Genomic DNA, 21,591 nt, shown 5'->3' with positions numbered 1-21,591 from the left:
ACCAAAGCTAAGTACACGGATGACGGGAGGGACAGGCAGGATCTCTATACGGAAGGAACCACTGCCTGAAGAACCTTTCTCCCAAAAACAGCCTCCGAAGAAGCAAAAATGTCAAATTTGGAAAATTTGGAAAAAGTATGAAGAGAAGACCAAGTTGCAGCCTTGCAAATCTGTTCAACAGAGGCCTCGTTCTTAAAGGCCCAAGTGGAAGCCACAGCTCTAGTAGAATGAGCTGTAATCCTTTCAGGAGGCTGCTGTCCAGCAGTCTCATAGGCTAAACGTATTATGCTACGAAGCCAAAAGGATAGAGAGGTAGCAGATGCTTTTTGACCTCTCCTCTGTCCAGAATAAACGACAAACAGGGAAGAAGTTTGTCGAAAATCTTTAGTTGCCTGTAAATAAAATTTCAGGGCACGGACTACATCTAGATTGTGCAGAAGTCATTCCTTCTTTGAAGAAGGGTTAGGACACAATGATGGAACAACAATCTCTTGATTGATATTCTTGTTAGTGACTACCTTAGGTAAGAACCCAGGTTTAGTACGCAGAACTACCTTATCTGAATGAAAAATCAGATACGGAGAATCACAATGTAAGGCTGATAATTCAGAGACTCTACGAGCCGAGGAAATAGCCATTAAAAACAGAATTTTCCAAGATAACAGCTTGATATCAATGGAGTGAAGGGGTTCAAACGGAACACCTTGTAAAACGTTAAGAACTAAGTTTAAGCTCCACGGCGGAGCAACAGATTTAAACACAGGCTTAATCCTGGCCAAAGCCTGACAAAAAGCCTGAACGTCTGGAACTTCTGACAGACGCTTGTGTAAAAGGATGGACAGAGCTGAGATCTGTCCCTTTAACGAACTAGCAGATAAACCCTTTTCTAAACCTTCTTGTAGAAAAGACAATATCCTAGGAATCCTAACCTTACTCCATGAGTAACCCTTGGATTCGCACCAGTGTAAGTATTTACGCCATATCTTATGGTAAATTTTCCTGGTGACAGGTTTCCTAGCCTGTATTAAGGTATCAATTACTGGCTCTGAAAATCCACGCTTTGATAAAATTAAGCGTTCAATTTCCATGCAGTCAGCTTCAGAGAAATTAGGTTTTGATGTTTGAAAGGACCCTGAATTAGAAGGTCCTGTCTCAGAGGCAGAGACCAAGGTGGACAGGATGACATGTCCACTAGATCTGCATACCAGGTCCTGCGTGGCCACGCAGGCGCTATTAGAATCACTGATGCTTTCTCCTGTTTGATCCTTGCAATCAAACGAGGAAGCATCGGGAAGGGTGGAAACACATAAGCCATCCTGAAGGTCCAAGGTGCTGTCAAGGCATCTATCAGGACCGCTCCCGGGTCCCTGGACCTGGACCCGTAACGAGGAAGCTTGGCGTTCCGGCGAGACGCCATGAGATCCATATCTGGTTTGCCCCAACGTCGAAGTATTTGGGCAAAGACCTCCGGATGAAGTTCCCACTCCCCCGGATGAAAAGTCTGGCGACTTAGGAAATCCGCCTCCCAGTTGTCCACTCCTGGGATGTGGATCGCTGACAGGTGGCAAGAGTGAGACTCTGCCCAGCGAATTATCTTTGATACTTCCATCATCGCTAGGGAACTTCTTGTCCCTCCCTGATGGTTGATGTAAGCCACAGTCGTGATGTTGTCAGACTGAAACCTGATAAACCTCAGAGTTGCTAACTGAGGCCAAGCCAGTAGGGCATTGAGAACTGCTCTCAATTCCAGGATGTTTATTGGAAAGAGACTCTCCTCTTGAGTCCATGATCCCTGAGCCTTCAGGGAATTCCAGACAGCGCCCCAACCTAGAAGGCTGGCGTCTGTAGTTACAATTGTCCAGTCTGGCCTGCTGAAGGGCATTCCCCTGGACAGATGTGGCCGAGAAAGCCACCATAGAAGAGAATCTCTGGTCTCCTGATCCAGATTCAGCGTAGGGGACAAATCTGAGTAATCCCCATTCCACTGACTTAGCATGCACAATTGCAGCGGTCTGAGGTGCAGGCGTGCAAAAGGAACTATGTCCATTGCCGCTACCATTAAGCCGATTACCTCCATGCATTGAGCCACTGACGGGTGTTGAATGGAATGAAGGGCACGGCAAGCATTTAGAAGCTTTGTTAACCTGTCCTCTGTCAGGTAAATTTTCATTTCTACAGAATCTATAAGAGTCCCCAAGAAGGGAACTCTTGTGAGTGGTAAGAGAGAACTCTTCTCCTCGTTTACTTTCCACCCATGTGATCTCAGAAATGCCAGTACTAACTCTGTATGAGACTTGGCAGTTTGAAAACTTGACGCTTGTATCAGAATGTCGTCTAGGTACGGAGCTACCGAAATTCCTCGCGGTCTTAGTACCGCCAGAAGAGAGCCCAGAACCTTTGTAAAGATTCTTGGAGCCGTAGCCAACCCGAAGGGAAGAGCTACAAACTGGTAATGTTTGTCTAGGAAGGCAAACCTTAGATACCGGTAATGTTCTCTGTGAATCGGTATGTGAAGGTAAGCATCCTTTAAATCCACTGTGGTCATGTACTGACCTCTTTGGATCATGGGTAAGATTGTCCGAATAGTTTCCATCTTGAATGATGGAACTCTTAGGAATTTGTTCAGGATCTTTAAATCCAATATTGGTCTGAAGGTTCCCTCTTTTTTGGGAACCACAAACAGGTTTGAGTAAAACCCTTGTCCGTGTTCCGACCGCGGAACTGGATGGATCACTCCCATTAGTAAAAGGTCTTGTACACAGCGTAGAAACGCCTCTTTCTTTATCTGGTTTGTTGACAACCTTGAAAGGTGAAATCTCCCTTGTGGAGGAGAAGCTTTGAAGTCCAGAAGATATCCCTGAGATATGATCTCCAACGCCCAGGGATCCTGGACATCTCTTGCCCAAGCCTGGGCGAAGAGAGAGAGTCTGCCCCCCACTAGATCCGTTACCGGATCGGGGGCCCTCACTTCATGCTGTCTTAGGGGCAGCAGCAGGCTTTCTGGCCTGCTTGCCCTTGTTCCAGGCCTGGTTAGGTTTCCAGCCTTGTCTGTAGCGAGCAACAGCTCCTTCCTGTTTTGGAGCAGAGGAAGTAGAAGCTGCTCCTGCCTTGAAATTACGAAAGGCACGAAAATTAGACTGTCTAGCCCTGGGTTTGGCTCTGTCTTGAGGCAGGGCATGGCCTTTACCTCCCGTAATATCAGCGATAATTTCTTTCAAACCGGGCCCGAATAAAGTCTGCCCCTTGAAAGGTATGTTAAGTAATTTCGATTTAGAAGTTACATCAGCTGACCAGGATTTTAGCCACAGCGCTCTGCGTGTCTGAATGGCGAATCCGGAATTCTTAGCCGTAAGTTTAGTTAAATGTACTACGGCATCAGAAATAAATGAATTAGCTAGCTTAAGGGTTTTAAGCTTAAGTGAAATCTCATCTAATGTCGCTGAGTCAAGGGTGTCTTCCAGAGACTCAAACCAAAATGCTGCCGCAGCCGTGACAGGCGCAATGCATGCAAGGGGTTGTAATATAAAACCTTGTTGAACAAACATTTTCTTAAGGTAACCCTCTAACTTTTTATCCATTGGATCTGAAAAAGCACAGCTATCCTCCACCGGGATAGTGGTACGCTTAGCTAAAGTAGAAACTGCTCCCTCCACCTTAGGGACCGTTTGCCATAAGTCCCGTGTGGTGGCATCTATTGGAAACATTTTTCTGAATATAGGAGGGGGTGAGAAAGGCACACCGGGTCTGTCCCACTCCTTAGTAATAATTTCAGTAAGTCTTTTAGGTATAGGAAAAACGTCAGTACTCGTCGGTACCGCAAAATATTTATCCAACCTACACATTTTCTCTGGGATTGCAACTGTGTTACAATCATTCAGAGCCGCTAGCACCTCCCCTAGCAATACACGGAGGTTTTCCGGCTTAAACTTAAAATTTGAAATGTCTGAATCCAATTTATTTGGATCAGATCCGTCACCCGCAGAATGAAGCTCTCCGTCCTCATGCTCTGCATATTGTGACGCAGTATCAGACATGGCCCTAGCATTATCAGTATACTCTGTTCTCATCCCAGAGTGATCTCGTTTACCTCTAAGTTCTGGCAATTTAGACAAAACTTCAGTCATAACATTAGCCATGTCTTGTAAAGTGATTTGTAATGGCCGCCCTGATGTACTTGGCGTTACAATATCACGCACCTCCTGAGCGGGAGATGCAGGTACTGACACGTGAGGCAAGTTAGTCGGCATAACTTCCCTCTCGTTGTCTGGTGAATGTTGCTTAACATGTACAGATTGACTTTTATTTAAAGTAGCATCAATGCAATTAGTACATAAATTTCTATTGGGCTCCACCTCGGCTTTTGAACATATTGCACAAAGAGTTTCCTCTGTGTCAGACATGTTTAAACAAACTAGCAATTAGACTAGCAAGCTTGGAAATACTTTTCAACTAAATTTACAAGCAATATGTAAAAACGTTACTGTGCCTTTAAGAAGCACACAAAAACTGTCACAGTTGAATAACAATGAACCGGATTAGTTATATAAACCAAATTTAGCAAAGGATTGCACACATTAGCAATGGATGATTAACCCTTAATATCAGAAAAAAACGTATAACAATTGACAATATAAGCGTTTTTATCACAGTCAAGCACAGTCTCACAGGTCTGCTGTGAGTGATTACCTCCCTCAAAACTAGTTTTGAAGACCCCTGAGCTCTGTGCAGACATCCTGGATCATGCAGGGAGAAAAAGACAGACTGTGACTGAATTTCTGATGCGTAGTAAAAGCGCCAAAATAGGCCCCTCCCACTCACACTACAACAGTGAGGGAAGCTCAGTAAACTGTTTTAATTTAAAACAACGACAGCCATGTGGAAAATAAAGCCCAAAACAATTTTCACCAAGTACCTCAGATAATTAAACGATTTAACATGCCAGTAAACGTTTAAAATCTAATATATGAAATGTCATTAAAAAGCCTGCTGCTAGTCGCTCACACTGCAAGTTAGGCTAAAAGTTATATGCATACAGTATTTTCCCAGTGAAGTGCCATTCCCCAGAAATACTTAAGTGTTAACATATATACATGTCAGCCTGATACCAGTTGCTACTACTGCATTTAAGGCTGTACTTACATTATATCGGTATTAGCATTATTTTCAAAGTCAATTCCATTCCTTAGAAAATAATATACTGCAACATACCTCTTTGCAGGTGAACCTGCCCGCTGTCCCCTGATCTGAAGTTACCTTACTCCTCAGAATGGCCGAGAACAGCAAATGGATCTTAGTTACGTCCGCTAAGATCATATACAAAAAACTCAGGTAGATTCTTCTTCAAATTCTGCCTGAGAAGGAAACAACACACTCCGGTGTCGTTTAAAATAACAAACTTTTGATAGAAGATATAAAAAACTAAGTTTAATCACCACAGTCCTCTCACACATCCTATCTATTAGTTGGGTGCAAGAGAATGACTGGGTGTGATGTAGGGGGGAGGAGCTATATAGCAGCTCTGCTTGGGTGATCCTCTTGCACTTCCTGTTGGGGAGGAGTTAATATCCCATAAGTAATGATGACCCGTGGACTGACTACACTTAACAGGAGAAAAACAAATTTACATTAGTTTGTTAGTGTAATGTAATTTCATTTTCCATCAGGCCTGGGTCTCCCAGGCACACAGCATATACTGTTATTAATTGCTCTGTGTCACCCCCACCACTCATATCTGGTGTAACTTTATTTTAAATTTAAAAATTAAAACTTTTACATTAGTTTGCTAATTGCAAGTTTAATCTAATTTCATTTTCCATCAGGCCTGTGTGCCAGGCCCACAGCAACCATATACTGTGATAAATTGCTGTGTGCCACCACTCATATCTGGTGGTGTAACAGAACATTATTGTAAAAAATTTTTTAAAAAAATTACATTAGTTTGTTAGTGTAATCTAATTTCATTTTCCATCAGGCCTGGGTCTCTCAGGCACACAGCATATACTGTTATTAATTGCTCTGTGCCACCCCCACCACTTATATCTGGTGTAACATTATTTTAAATTTAAAAAACAAAACTTTTACATTAGTTTGCTTATTGCAAGTTTAATCTAGTTTCATTTTCCATCAGGCCTGTGTGCCAGGCCCACAGCAAGCATATACTGTGATTAATTCCTCAGTGCCACCACTCATATCTGTTGTAACATTAGTGTAAATGTTTTGATTTTTTTTTTTTACATCAGTCTGGTAGTGTTATTGAATTTTAGTTGCCAGGTCAGCCTAGTGCCAGCCTGTGTGTCAGGCTCCCAGCATATACTGTGCCTACTTTCATCCTCAGTGCCACCACTCATATCTTCTTGTTTAATAGTAGTGTAAGTGTACATTTAAAAAAATAAACTTTTTGGATTGTGAAACATCAGTCTGCTTTTTTGTTTCCTGCTCACAGCGTATACTGTGCCCACTTGCCCAGTGCCACCACTCATATCTTGTTTAATAGTAGTGTAAGTGTACATTTAAAAAAAATAAACTTTTTGGATTGTGAAACATCAGTCTGCTTTTTTGTTTCAGGCTCACAGCGTATACTGTGCCCACTTGCCCAGTGCCACCACTCATATCTTGTTTAATAGTAGTGTAAGTGTACATTTAAAAACAAAAAAAAACATTTTGGACTGTGAAACATCAGTCTGCTTTTTTGTGTTAGGCTCACAGCTTATACTGGGCCCACTTGCCCAGTGCCACCACTCATATCTTGTTTAATAGTAGTGTAAGTGTACATTTAAAAAAAAATGACAGGCAGAGGCAGGCAACCCCCATAACAGGGATATGTCTCAGTCAGGCAGCATTACACACATGGACGTACGGTGTGATGATGATGATGTTGTACCCGCTGCGGGAGTTTGGTCTGTCACTGTGAAGCGGGCGTTACCCTTACACTACCTGATCGATACAACATCATACCTGATGTTTTAAAGCACGTTATTCCAAATAATTTAGGAATGTTAGGTGATTTATGCCCTTTATGGATTAAAACCAGACTCTGCATCAACTATGTAATTTTCCGTGGGAGTTTTGCCATGGATCCCCCTCCGGCATGCCACAGTCCCGGTGTTAGTATCCTTGAAACAACTTTTCCATCACTATTGTGGCCAGAAAGAGTCCCTGTGGGTTTTAAAATTCGCCTGCCCATTGAAGTCAATGGGGGTTCGCCCGGTTCGCCCGTTCGCAAACTTTTGCGGGAGTTCGCGTTCGCAGTTAGCGAAGCCAAATTTTTAGGTTTGCGACATCACTAATTATGTATTGGAATTTAACAAGTGCAGCACAAAAACATTAGTGCTGTTGAGCTCTAACACTGCTCAAGTTAAATCAATAGCAATTTTAAACTTTTTGAGCTCATATTAAAAGTTGAAAGTAAAATAGTTGCTATTGAGTGAAAGTGCTTCAGTTGTAATCTAGGCCTATATAAATTAATAGCAAAAACAATATTGTTTCCGAGGGCTTTGCAAAAGTAAAACTTAGCTTTTATTGTAGAAAACAGTAAAAAACAGGGGGTGCACAGTAAAAAAAAAACAGGAGTGTATGAGCTAGAAAAGTGTACGCATTTCGGCAACTGTCGTAGTCATAGCTCACGAACGCTGAGGATCTAAGGAGCACTGAGAGCTGTAGGAAAAGTTATATCTACACGGAGAAACTCTGTGACCCTTCAAGACTACTGTTAACATTGAGTGTTAGTAAGTAAACCTTACTCTACAATTGCCCTTTACAGTACCGATGATGACTTTACATATAAGTGCTGGAATCTAGCGGTATCCGTTTTGAGCTACATTGTTGCTGGTTCATTTGGGGGTGAATGTTTGTCTCTACCTGATTGAATATGCTTTTGTCTTAACAATGAGACCCCTTAGCAGCCTAACTAGAGTCCATGAATATAGCCCAAATGAATGCCAACAGGAAGTATCTATCAGCCAATAACAATTAGTAGGAAGTACCTATCAGCCAATAAGCACTAGAAGAAGGTACAGTTTGATACTGCCAAGTTTATATTAAATTTAAAAGTAAACATGTTTTACTTCACATTTTTATCAACAGGTTTAATTGCTGCTCTTTCATGTGCATGATATAAATAGTTAATGATAAATTGTTTAGAACAACATTTCTTTAAAGGGACATTAAACACCTTGAGATGGTAACATAAAATGATAAATTGTATATATATAAAAAAACTTTGCAATATACTTTCATTATTTACTTTGTCCCATTTTCCTGTCATTTTAATCTGAAAATTGTGAGCTTTTCAGATCCTATTAGAAGTGGAAGTGCAGAACACTGGTATATTCCCCACAGCCATTGGCTGCACAATTTAGTGACTTATTTCTAACGGCCTCTAATTGGCTTCAGCAGAGAAGGTAACCTAAGTTACAACATGGCAGCTCCCATTGCTTTCTAAACACTAAAACCTTGCACTTATTTTGTCAATATTTAAACAGCTGATGAAACTTTAAAAAATACATCTGTATGTTATTCTCAGACTAATCTTTTCTTTGAACGCATTATTCTATCTAGCATTTATTTAGTGTTTAATGTTCCTTTAATTACAAAACATGGTGACCATCTAAAAAAGATAAAAACGTGAAGTTTTATTTTAATTTTATTTTAAAATAATGATTGTTTTACATTATATTCTTGAAATAGCGCAAAGAGAGCAAAATAAAAATATGCCAGTTTTTGCCGTGAAACGCAGGTTAGTCATTGTACAACCTTAATGCGCCACATATTTAAATTGATTAATAAAAGTTTTTTGTTTTGTTTTTTCATTTTTGAGTGCACAGCTAATTTTTACTAATATCAAATTTAATGTATTTCAAATACAAGCTCACAAAATAATTTTTTTTTAAAAAAACCCAATGATTTTGTTTGCTAGATTTGCTTGATTTTAGAATAAAACTAATTGTATTGATTCTTCCATGAGGTTGAGAATGGATCATTTAATTAAGAACATCTATATTTTAAAGGAGCAAGAAGTAAAAAAATATGAACTGTACTATATTGGTAATGCAATTTATTTTTTTGACTGATTGTCCTGCAAAGTTTCTTCTGCAGCTTCTACAGCATAAGAAAAAATGTCTAAGAGGAGACAGCCCATCACATTCCCTGTGCCTCATCAAAGGATATAGGTGGATGAACTGTGGTTATGTCAAATTGCTCTATAGGTTTCTGTGCATTTTTAAAGGAACAGTATGAGTAAGAATGCTTAAAGGGACAGTCTAGTGAAAATTAAACTTGATTCAGATACGGCATGCAATTTGAAACAACTCTCCAATGCACTTTTATCATCAAATTTGTTTTGTTCTCTTGGTATTCTTAGTTGAAAGCTAAAACTAGTGCGTTTGACAATTTTTGACAATTTTTCACAGCTAGAGGGTGTTAGTTCATGTGTGCCATATAGATAACATTGTGCTCACGGCCATGGAGTTACTTATGAGAGGACACTGATGGCTTACATTCAAGTCTGTCAAAATAACTGCAATAAGGTGGGCAGTCTGCAGAGGCTTAGATACAAGGTAATCACAGAGGTAAAAAGTATATTGATATAACTGTTTTTTCTGTGCAAAACTGGGGAATGGGTATTAAAGGAATTATCTATCTCTATACAAATTCTGGAGTTGACTGTTCCTTTAAAGGAGCACTAAAGTCAAAATTAAACTAATGATTCAGATAGAGCACAACTTCCCATTACCCTTTCATTATCAAAATGTGCACATTTTGTATATGCACACTTTCTGAGGAACCAGCTTCTACTATGTCCAAGAATCAATAGTATATACGTACATGCATTTTGTGATTGGCTGATGGCAGTCACATGATTCAGACTAAGGGGCTGATTTATTAACGGCCGAATGCAGCAATGTCAGCATTTATCAATGTGCGGCAGACATGATCGCTGCAGCAGATCATGTCCGTCCGCACATTAATAAATCGTCCCCTAAGTGCTTTTGAATTGTCTTTTTATTATAATTCCACTGGTCCATTAATTGTGCATAGTAAAACAATTTTGCAATATACTTTATTTATTTTGCCTTCTTATCCTGTAACTTAAATCTGAAAATGATGGATTTTCCAATCCTGAAAACTAAAAGAGCACATGGCAGATTTCATAAGCCTAACTTCACCACATACATCTCTCACTAATTTGCAGTTTGTTATCTTATAAGTTCTGCTGAAGTCAAGAAATGGACATTTTTTTTAACACAATGACGGTGACGAGGAAGCACTCAAATGAAAGAAAGTACTGGATGGAGTGTGGAAAACTATTGCAACAAAGTGTTAAACTGTTCTTTTATTTTCTTTCATGATTCACATAGAACATGCAATTTTAAGCAACTTTCTAATTTACTCCTATTATCAATTTTTCTTTGTTCTCATGTTATCTTTATTTGAAAAAGCAGTAATGAAAGGTTAGGAGCCGGCCCATTTTTAGTTCAGCACCTGGGTAGAGCTTGCTGATTGGTTTGTTACATTTAGCCACAAATCAGCAAGTGCTACCCAGGTGCTAAACAAAAAATGGTCCGGCTCTAAAGCTTACAGTACTGCTTTTTCAAATCAAGATAGCAAAAGAACAAAGAAAAATGTATAATAGGATTAAATTAGGAAGGTGCTTAAAATCTCATGCTCTATCTGAATCATGAAAGAAAAAAAAATTGGGTTTAGTATCCCTTTAATGTTCACACTGCAGACATGTTAACCTATTGGAAGACTGTAAAAATATGTTGTAATTACAAGGAATGGTAAACTTTATACATTTTAAAAGGTCAAGAATCTAAGCAATATCGTAGATGGACTTTAATTGATCACTTCTAATAAAGATGCGCTGTAACATATTTTTTAATCTAGCCGTACCATTCTAATACCCCATGCTTCGGCTGCCCACTTGTGAGCTATCAATTTGACTATTCTCCAATCGGTGCTCTAGCCATACGGCAGTCACACAAAAACAATTTTTGTAGCTAGAGCCCCGAGAACAGTCAAAACTGTTAGCTCACAAAAAAAAGGGTTTTAAAGTGGGCAGCTGGAGCACGGGGTGTTATAACTTCATCGCTATATTAAAAATAAAGTTATAGCGTATCTTCCTTAGAAGTGATCAAAAGTACATCTAAAATTTTGTTTAGATTCCGGACCAGATTTTAAAACATGCAAAGTTTAAGTTCACTAGTGTCACATAATTTCCCTTTTAGCTCAGCCTCACTGCTTTCAAGTTACAGCTTTGTATATTTCTCTTTAGCAGAGGAACAATGAATTTGCATCTAACATCAATAAATCTTACAGAGGGCAAACTTCAAAACCACAGCCCCACTAATTATTTTGAATTAACCCCTTTGTTCAGTGTGTTAGGGAAATACTCATGTACATGTGTGAGATATTGTAATCTGAATACATCCTGATCAAAGCTGAACAATATAAATCCTATTTGTTTATAGGCATGATGGGAATACTGATCATGTTTGCTCAATGACTATAATAACATTTTTAATATCTCAATATTAAAAATCATGAAGAATACTACTGGTTTCTATTAGAAGAAATTCTCTCATTTTTTAAAACTGGATTTCAACAGTTGTTAAACTGTATTGTAACAGCAAAAATTATGTTCAAATGAGATAGCCTCCCCATGACCAGGTAATCAAACTGGATCAATCTTTTATGACCGCAAAATCAAAACATGTTGCCGGCAGTGCATTATCCAGTTCTTGCTCCTTCATTGCTGAATTCTCCAGGGGATCATGGCTTTGAGACTGGAAGTCCATTGTGGTCATGAATGCAAAATCCTGTTTAAAAGCCAGGTCACAAAGTCCGGTTCCATTAAAAAAACGCAGTCACAAAGGCGCGATCCTGTTTCAAAGCCGGGTCACAACAGCATATTTTGTTTTTAAAACCTAGTCACAAAGGTGCTATCTCGTTTAATTATCCTTTTTTAGCTATAATATAGACATACAGCTTCAGAACTGTTAAAACCCCAATTTTAGAAGACAAGAGAAGTCCTTCTAATAGAAATTCATAGTCTTCTTCTTTAAATGTAAACTAAAGCACCAACAATCAACCACCAGTAATACAAAAATGATTATGTCACCAAGTATTGTAGGTTGTCTGGGTTCACATGATTATGAGTGCCTGACTAGAATCATATATGATTAATATAAATTGTTTGTGTGCATGAGGTGTAAAATCTTGTATATGATTAGACACTTAAGAAAGATAAACATATATTGTAACACTAAACATTCATCAATGCCAGATAGTTCAATTTTGCAATAAAAATACATATTGGAAATCTATTTGAATTCAGTCAATGCAGCGTTAAATTAAATGACTATATAATTACAGTTAATTGCACAAGAGTCCAGCATTAAGAACACCAGTGTGTTGCAACAGAAATTTCCATTGCCAAATATGTCAAAGTTTGGAAAGGTTAGAGAACCATTGGTCTACAGTACCAACAAATGAAAAAGCAGTTTTACAGATAGAGTGGGTTAAATATTGATATTCTAAAGGACATAGGCATAAGGTGACCTCAAATGTCTGTAGACAGAAGGAATATTCTATCATTATACATGAAACTGATTTTTATAGCTAGAACAAAACACCCTGAAAACTCAATGGCCCCCATTCATCATAGTCCAAGATCATAGAGAGCAGGCAGCATCCACTGCCTGCAGTTATGATTGCACAAGTAATTGCTTGTGCAGCCACACCCCTGCTCTCACGCAACCAATTGGGTCAAGAGCAGTACTGGTCAATCATCCGTTTGATCCTGACCAGGATGATTTAGGTGGCGGAATCTGCAGTCTGCAGCTTCATAAATGAGGCCTAATGCCTTTTTATTTCAGAATCCATTTCAATCAAGGTTAGATAAAGACAATATTTTATATATATTTTTTACTAATCTGACAGAGACTGAAGTAAATAGATGTGTAATTTCTATTTCGTTTTGGAATATTCATTTCCTAGGGTCGAATGACAAAGGAAAATATTTATGACTTCCAAAAAGTCATTTTAAAGGGAAATGAAACTTAAAATTTTCAGATAGAGCATGTGATTTTAAACAACTTTCTATTTTACTTTTATTATCAAAGTGTCTTTGTTTTCTTGGTATCTTTTGTTGAAAAGCAAGGAAGGTATGCTTAAGAGCCGGCCCATTTCTGGAGCACTATATGACAGCAGTCTTGCAAAAATGTTATCCACTGGCAAAAGCTCTAGATGGCAGCACTATTTCCTGCCATGTGCTTCAGATGACTACCTAGGTATCTCTTCAACGCAGAATATCATAGGAATGAAGCAAATTTGATAATAGAAGTCCATTGGAAACTTTTTTTTTTAAATGGTATTCTCTGTCTAAATCTAATATAACATTAAAGGGACATTAAACACTTTGAGATGGTAATATAAAATGATAAATTGTATATAATAAAACAACTCTGCAATATACTTTCATTATTTATTTTGTCCTCTTTGCCTGTAATTACATTCTGAAATTGTGAGCTTTTCAGTTCCTGTTAGAAATGGAAGTGCAGAACACTGTTACATCCAGCACAGCCATTGGCTGCACACTCTAGTGACTTATTTATAACTGTCCCTAATTGGCCACAGCAGAGAAGGTAACACAAGTTACAACATGGCAGCTCCCATTGTATTATAGACACTAAAACTTTACACTTATTTTGTCACTTTTTAAACAACTAATGAAACATAAAAAATACATCTACAAGTTAGTCATGGACTAATCTTTTCTTTGAATGCATCATTCTATCTAGCGTGTATTTAGTGTTTAATGTCCCTTTAATGTATAAACTAAAGGAAAAACTATTTATAACATTGCATAGTCACCTGGTATATGCTCTGTTTTTTTTCCTTCTTTTATTGGACAGACCTAATCTATAAATCTGTACAATGTTCAATTGATTTGTTAAAAAAGAAAACGTATGATCTTAGTAGCTATTGTATGGCTGAAAAAGATCATTATTTTCTTTGCATTCTCAATGTAAATTGACTGGGCATAAAAGTAAAAAGGCAAAAATAAGGAACCTCTGACTGCTTTACTGTTTAAAGACTTAAAAGCTGTCAGAATCTGACACTCCCAACTCATCTCTCTTAAAGCCTTTTACTCAATAGAAGCTTAATGCAGGTATATCTCATCTTCGAGGAACTGGAGTTTTTCACAATATATTACAGCTAGGGAAATTAGATTTCTGTGTGAACTTCAGCAATTCAGCTGCCTACATTTCATTTAGAGCAGTGCGGAAAACAGTCCTGAACTGATGCCAAATGTATGCACCAAATCCTCAATCATTTTTATAACAGAGCTGAAAACTGTTTTGTATACACAATTTCAAGTGTCATTTACAAGGTATTTTAAAAACGTATGATCCCTGGACATTCAATTTATAAACACAGAATGGTTTTGCTATTCTGCTGGACAGATAAAAAAAAATTAAATAGGCAAAAGTTATTAAAAAAAAAAAAAAAAAGATATTTAGCCTACCCTGAATTACAGAAACTGTTCCATAGGCCTTGGCCATGATTCCACAGCAAACGGTTAAAGACGCGATTGAAACTACGGTACAAATGTAAACATTCAATGTCGGTAACCTTCCAGATGCGTTGTAGAAGAGAGCGAATATTTGTTCTCACTATATCCAAAACCTAGAAAAAGAACATTAAACAGTCAACACCAACATTTTTGTTGTTCAAAAAGATAGATAATCCCTTTATTACCCATTCCCCAGTTTTGCATAACCAACACAGTTATAATAATACACATTTTACCTCTGTAATTACCTTGTATCTAAGCCTCTGCAAACTGCCCCCTAAGTTCAGTTCTTTTCACAGACTTGCATTTTAGCCAATTAGTGCTGACTCCTAGGTAACTTCATGTGCGTGAGCTCAATGTTATTTATATGACACACATGAACTAACGCCCTCTAGTGATGAAAAACTGTCAAAATGCATTCAGATTAGAGGCGGCCGTCAAGGTCTAAGAAATTAGCATATCAACCTCCAAGGTTTCATTTTCAACTAAGAATACTAAGTGAACAAAGCAAAATTGGTGATAAAAGTAAATTGGAAAGTTGTTTAAAATTACATGCTTGAATCATGAAAGTTTATTTTGGACTTGACTGTCCCTTTAAGGGAAAAATAAAAATCCCTTTGCATTTAAAAATAAAATGATATTGAATAAAGCCCCAGCCCCAGAATAACTGGCCTCTTTATGTGACACAGAAATAATAGCAAAAAAAAATTAATCTCTCATTTCAATGAGTTCTCTGCACTTAATTGCCATGTACTATAAATGAAAACTATAAATGAAAACCTTTTACTGGAAACAAAGAATAATGTGTTCTCAGTTGAATGATATTAATCTTTTTTTTTTCTCTTCTCAATATACTGTAATATAAATTAGGGTCAATACCCCTGAGCATAGCAAAGTAACGGAACTATCTTCATCTTTCTATAATGATGTTTTAATGTAATGATTGCACGTCATTTAGAGATTACTGTCAGCGTTCATGTTTTCTTACGTATATGACTGGTCAGCCATGGAACTTGTCAGTTGCAACCTATCATTAAATCAACATGGTATTTTTGATTGCAGGTCTTCTAAATAGACAGGGAAGGCATGACCTCTCTGTTGTTATTGGCTAGACTATATTCAGTAGAAGGGAATAACATGCATTTTTATAATATCCGTTAAAAGAACGTTTTAGGTCTCAGAACAGCCTGTGTTTCTCACAAAAATATATAGACAGATATCACATTCATTTAAATCTAGGATGATCTACAAAGGAGCAGGTCATGTGATGATTATCAATATGTTAGACCAAGGTAGGCGCAAGTTATCCGATGATCATTAAGTTGCTTTATTCAGGAATTAAAAGGTCATGTGATTAAAGGGCCATTATAGTCAAAAAATGCATTAGAGAATGTAATTTTCAGACTACTGACCCTAGGCTAACCGTGTGTTTAACTCACGTAAAGGGGTTAAACGTACAGTAAAAATAGATCTTGGGACTCGTAGAGTGCTTAAAGGGACATGGAACCCAATATTTTTTCTATTAGGATTAGAACATACAATTTTAAACAACTCCAAATTACTTATTTTATTAAATTTGTTTCATTCTCTTAGTATCATTTGTTAAAGGAGCAGCAATGCACTACTAAGAGCAAACTGAGCACATCAAGTGAGTCAATGACAAAAGACATATAGATGCAGCCACCACTCAGCAGCTAGCTCCTAGTAGTGCAATGCGGCTTCCAGGTCTACCTATGTATGCTTTCTAACAAAGGATACCAAGAGAATGAGGCAAATTTGTTTAAAAAGGCAATCTAAATCAGACATCCTCAAACTTGGCCCCCCAGAGGTTTTGGAACTACATTTCCCTGGCTGAGCATCAAGGGAAATGTAGTTCCAAAACCTCTAGAGGGCCAAGTTTGAGGATCTCTGATCTAAATCATGAAATAAAAATTGTAGGCTTCATATCCCTTCAAATGGACAGTACACTTTGAGATTGTGATATAAATTTCTTAATTATTCACAGTAAAACAACTTTGCAATATACATTCATTGTTTATTTGTCCCCCTTTTCTTGTAACTTAAAGGGACACTGAACCCAAATTTGTTCTTTCATGATTCAGATAGAGCATGCATTTTTAAAGGGACACTGAACACAAATTTTTTCTTTCGTGATTCAGATAGAGCATTAAATTTTAAGCAACTTTCTAATTTACTCCTATTATTAAATTTCCTTTATTCTCTTGGTATCTTTATTTGAAATGCAAGAATGTAAGTTTAGATGCCGGCCCATTTTTGGTGAACAACCTGGGTTGTCCTTGCTGATTCATCCATCAATAAAAAAGAGCTGTCCAGAGTTCTGAACCAAAAAATGCTTAGATGCCTTCTTTTTCAAATAAAGATAGCAAGAGAACGAAGAAAAATTGATAATAGGAGTAAATTAGAAAGTTGCTTAAAATTGCATGCTCTATCTGAATCACAGAAGAAAAAAATTGGGTTCAGTTTCCCTTTAAGCAATTTTCTAATTTACTCCTATTATCAATTTTTCTTCGTTCTCTTGCTTTCCTTATTTGAAAAATAAGGCATCTAAGCTAAGGAGAGAGCCAATTTTTGGTTTAGTACCATGGACAGCACTTGTTTATTGGTGCTGTCCAATCAACAAGGACGACCCAGGTTGTGAACCAAAAATAGGCCGGCTTCTATATTTACATTCTTGCTTTTCAAATAAAGATAGCAAGAGAATAAAGAAAAATTGATAATAGGAGTAAATTAGAAAGTTGCTTAAAATTGCCTGCTCTATCTAAATCATGAAAGAAAAAATTTGGGTTCAGTGTCCCTTTAAGTCTGAAGATAAATAATGAAGAATTTGTTAACACAATGGCAGTGCCATGCCTTTCCTTCTCCAGACACAAATCTAGAATGGTTCCCCCAAATAAGGAAAGTGGTGGATGGAGTTTGACCATAGCAAAATTGCAGCAAACAAGGTGTTAATTTTTTAAAATACAACTCAGACTCTTCCGTTAATCTCTTAGGAGTCTGCAGAAAAAAAGATGTCATTACAAAGTGATTACTATCCCTTTAAATTGACATCATACTGCAAAATGTTATACTGAAAGTGTCAATACTGCAGTATATAATATAGAAAAGCTATGCAAGCAAAAGACAACAGCAGAAACCAACACCCCGGTATGGGCTGGGAGAAAGGATGAGAGCCCTGCCCATATGAAAGAGTGTTGACGCAGTCGCTTTGAACACAATAAAGTCTTATCAGCTGCTTGTCTTTTTAACATTAGGCTCAAAGAAGTGACATTTAAAAGGGCACTCAATCAAAATTAAACTTTCATTATTCAGATAGAGCATGCCATTTTAAACAACTTTCCAATGTACTTCCATTAACAAAATGTGCACAGTCTTTTTATATTTAAACTTTTTGAGTCACCAGCTCCTACTGAGCATGTCCAAGAATAAGTGTGTATGCATTTGTGATTGGCTGATGGCTGTCACATGGTACGTGTATGCATTTGCGATTAGCTGATGGCTGTCACATGGTACAGGGGCAGTGGAAAAATACATAACTTTTAAAATCATCAGAAAAAAAATCTACTACTTATTTAAAGTTCAGACTAAGTGCTATTGCATTGTCTTGTTAGCTTGCATTTGTTGATTATGCAAATCTACTGTGTTGACTGGTCCTTTAAGCGGACTGTAAATTCCTATTTGTCTAACACTGACATTCAACAATCATTTGTTTCTTGGCTGAAGAGGCAGAACCTGCTGACAGCTAGATTGGTTACAAATTTTAAGCATTAAATCACAAAGCTTTACAATGTACACTCTAGAGCCCCCCTGTCCTGTAGATCACTAAAAATGTAATTAGCCAATACCCATAAAGTACCAGAGTACACAAATATTAGCACTACTGTGCACTAATATCCCTTGAGTGCAATCAACAGCGGTTTTATTTTTGTGCTCCTATTACAAACAGAAAGTAATATATTAGCGCTCAAGCGATAGTCTGAGTTGCACTAGCATCTGCATGTCGAAAAAAGGTGGTGCTCTCAGTTTCTCTATGGGGATGTGCTGAAAACCTCATGTCATATATTGCTCGAGTGCTAAAATGATGGTCAAACAGTGGCGTTCTTTACTTACTTTTAAGCTACAGTTTTGTATTGAACTATAAATTAAAAAGGTTGCACACATGCATACATACATACATACCAATAAATACACATATCTACAAACACACGTGTATATATACAAACATACAGACACAGATATACAGTACATACACACTTTTGAGCCAACGGCTTAAATTGACAGTCTACTCCAGAATGTTTATTGTTTAAAAAGATAGATAATCCCTTTATTAATGGAAGAAAGAGGCAGCACACTTTGAATCTGCAAAAAAGCAGATCTTTAATCCAGCATGATCTTGGGAATACACAAACACAAAAACAATGGAGGAGGTAAGGGGCTTATGACTAAGTGCCGCACGGCACGAAACGCGTAAGGACACGCCCCTTACCTCTTCCATTGTTTTTGTGTATTCCCAAGATCATGCTGGATTAAAGATCCGCTTTTTTGCAGATTCAAAGTGTGCTGCCTTTTTCTTCCATTATTCAACGCCTGGATTGCTTTGTCCCTTCTCGTGTGCCTGCACCTTTTGTCTTACCACATGCTCCCATTGAGCTTAATTCTCAAGCTGTTATAATTGTCAGTGACCGGAGACTGTACCGTGATCCTCGTTGGACTACTTGGAGCCACGCCCCCTTTCTTTCTACGTCTATAATCCCTTTATTACCCATTCCCCAGTTTTGCATAACCAACACTGTTATATTAATATACTTTTTCCCTTTGTGATTACCTTTAATTCCACAGACGTGAGCACACTTATCTATATGGCACACATAAACTAATGCCCTCTAGCTGTTAAAAAACTGTCAAATGCATTCAGATAAGAGGTGGCCTTCAAGGTCTAAGAAATTAGCATATGAGCATACCTAGGCTTAGCTTTCAACTAAGAATACCAAAAGAACAAAGCAAAATTCATGATAAAAGTAAATTGGAAAGTTTTTTAAAATTGCATACCCTATCTCAATCATAAAAGTTTATTTTTGAATAGGCTGACCCTTTAACCCCTTAACGACTGAGGACGTGCAGGGTACGTCCTCAGAAAAAAGGCAGTTAATGCCTGAGAACGTACCCTGCACGTCCTCAGTGTGGAAAGCAGCTGGAAGCGATCCTGCTCGCTTCCAGCTGCTTTCCGGTTATTGCAGTGATGCCTCGATATGGAGGCATCCTGCAATAACCTTTTTAAGTCATCCGGTGCAGAGAGAGCCACTCTGTGGCCCTCTCTGCACCGGAGATCGGTGGCTACCTGCGTTGGTGGGTGGGAGCCGGACCGGGAGGCGGGTGGCGGCCATCGATGGCCATGTGGATCTGAAGGGGGGCGGGATCGTGGGCGGGGGGTGGCTGGGGGCGCGCACGGGCGCGCGCGCGTGCACGGGAGGGTGGGGGCGGGCGCGTGCACGGGGAGGGAGCGGGGGGGAACCGCTACACTGCAGAAAATGGGGATATAAAAAATATAATAAAAAATAAAATCCAAACAATCAGCAAGGTGGTGGGGGTTTGTTTGTGGGGGGTGGGGGGTTGGGGGAAGCTACACTACAGAAAAAAACAAAAAAAAAAACAAAAAAGCACATTTTATTGTAAACTGGGTACTGGCAGACAGCTGCCAGTACCCAAGATGGCCCCCAATAAGGCAGAGGGGAGGGTTAGAGAGCGGTTTTGGGGGGGATCAGGGAGGTTGGGGGCTAAGGGGGGGATCCTACACAGTAGCATATGTAAATATGCTAAAAAAAAAATTCATTTTTTTTTTAAAAACCCTTTTATTTTAGTACTGGCAGACTTTCTGCCAGTACTTAAGATGGCGGGGACAATTGTGGGGTGGGGGAGGGAAGGGAGCTGTTTGGGAGGGATCAGGGGGTGGGATGTGTCAGATGGGAGGCTGATCTCTACACTAAAGCTAAAATTAACCCTGCAAGCTCACTACAAACTCCCTAATTAACCCTTTCACTGCTAGCCATAATACACGTGTGAGGCGCAACAGGATTTAGTGGCCTTCTAATTACCAGAAAGCAACGCCAAAGTCATATATGTCTGCTATTTCTGAACAAAGGGGATCCCAGACAAGCATTTACAACCATTTGTGCCATAATTGCACAAGCTGTTTGTAAATGATTTCAGTGAGAAACCTAAAATTGTGAAAAATTTTACGTTTTTTTTAATTTGATCGCATTTGGCGGTGAAATGGTGGCATGAAATATACCAAAATGTGCCTAGATCAATACTTGGGGTTGTCTACTACACTACACTAAAGCTAAAATTAACCCTACAAGCTCCCTAAAAGCTCCCTAATTAACCCCTTAACTGCTGGGCATGATACACTTGTGGTGCGCAGTGGCATTTAGCGGCCTTCTAATTACCAAAAAGCAACGCCAAAGCCATATATGTGTGCTATTTCTGAACAAAGGGGATCCCAGAGAGGAATTTACAACAATTTATGCCATAATTGCACAAGCTGTTTGTAAATGATTTCAGTGAGAAACCTAAAGTTTGTGAAAAAATTTGTGAAAAAGTGAACAATTTTTTGTATTTGATCGCATTTGGCGGTGAAATGGTGGTATGAAATATACCAAAATTGGCCTAGATCAATACTTTGGGATGTCTACTAAAAAAAAATATATACTTGTCAAGGGATATTCAGGGATTCCTGAAAGATATCAGTGTTCTAATGTAACTAGCGCTAATTTTGGAAAAAAAATGGTTTGGAAATAGCAAAGTGCTACTTGTATTTATGGCCCTATAACTTGCAAAAAAAAGCAAAGAACATGTAAACATTGGGTATTTCTAAACTCAGGACAAAATTTAGAAACTATTTAGCATGGGTGTTTTTTGGTGGTTTTAGATATGTAACAGATTTTGGGGGTCAAAGTTAGAAAAAGTGTGTTTTTTTTCCATTTTTTCCTCATATTTTA

General features: G+C 38.3%; 1 protein-coding gene across 1 annotated transcript in view; it reads right to left on the bottom strand.

Annotated features, from left to right (window-relative positions):
- The window catches only part of TTLL7 (tubulin tyrosine ligase like 7), a 715,282-nt gene that overhangs the window by 86,309 nt on the left and 607,382 nt on the right, over nt 1-21,591 (bottom strand). Inside the window, exon 19 of the mRNA XM_053693316.1 lies at nt 14,528-14,688. Within this exon, the coding sequence (XP_053549291.1) occupies nt 14,528-14,688 (161 nt within the window). The remainder of the gene's footprint in view (nt 1-14,527; nt 14,689-21,591) is intronic.

This window comes from Bombina bombina, chromosome 10 (assembly GCF_027579735.1).
Source record: "Bombina bombina isolate aBomBom1 chromosome 10, aBomBom1.pri, whole genome shotgun sequence".
Taxonomy (NCBI): domain Eukaryota; kingdom Metazoa; phylum Chordata; class Amphibia; order Anura; family Bombinatoridae; genus Bombina; species Bombina bombina.
This window is presented reverse-complemented; position numbering and strand designations above follow the sequence as displayed.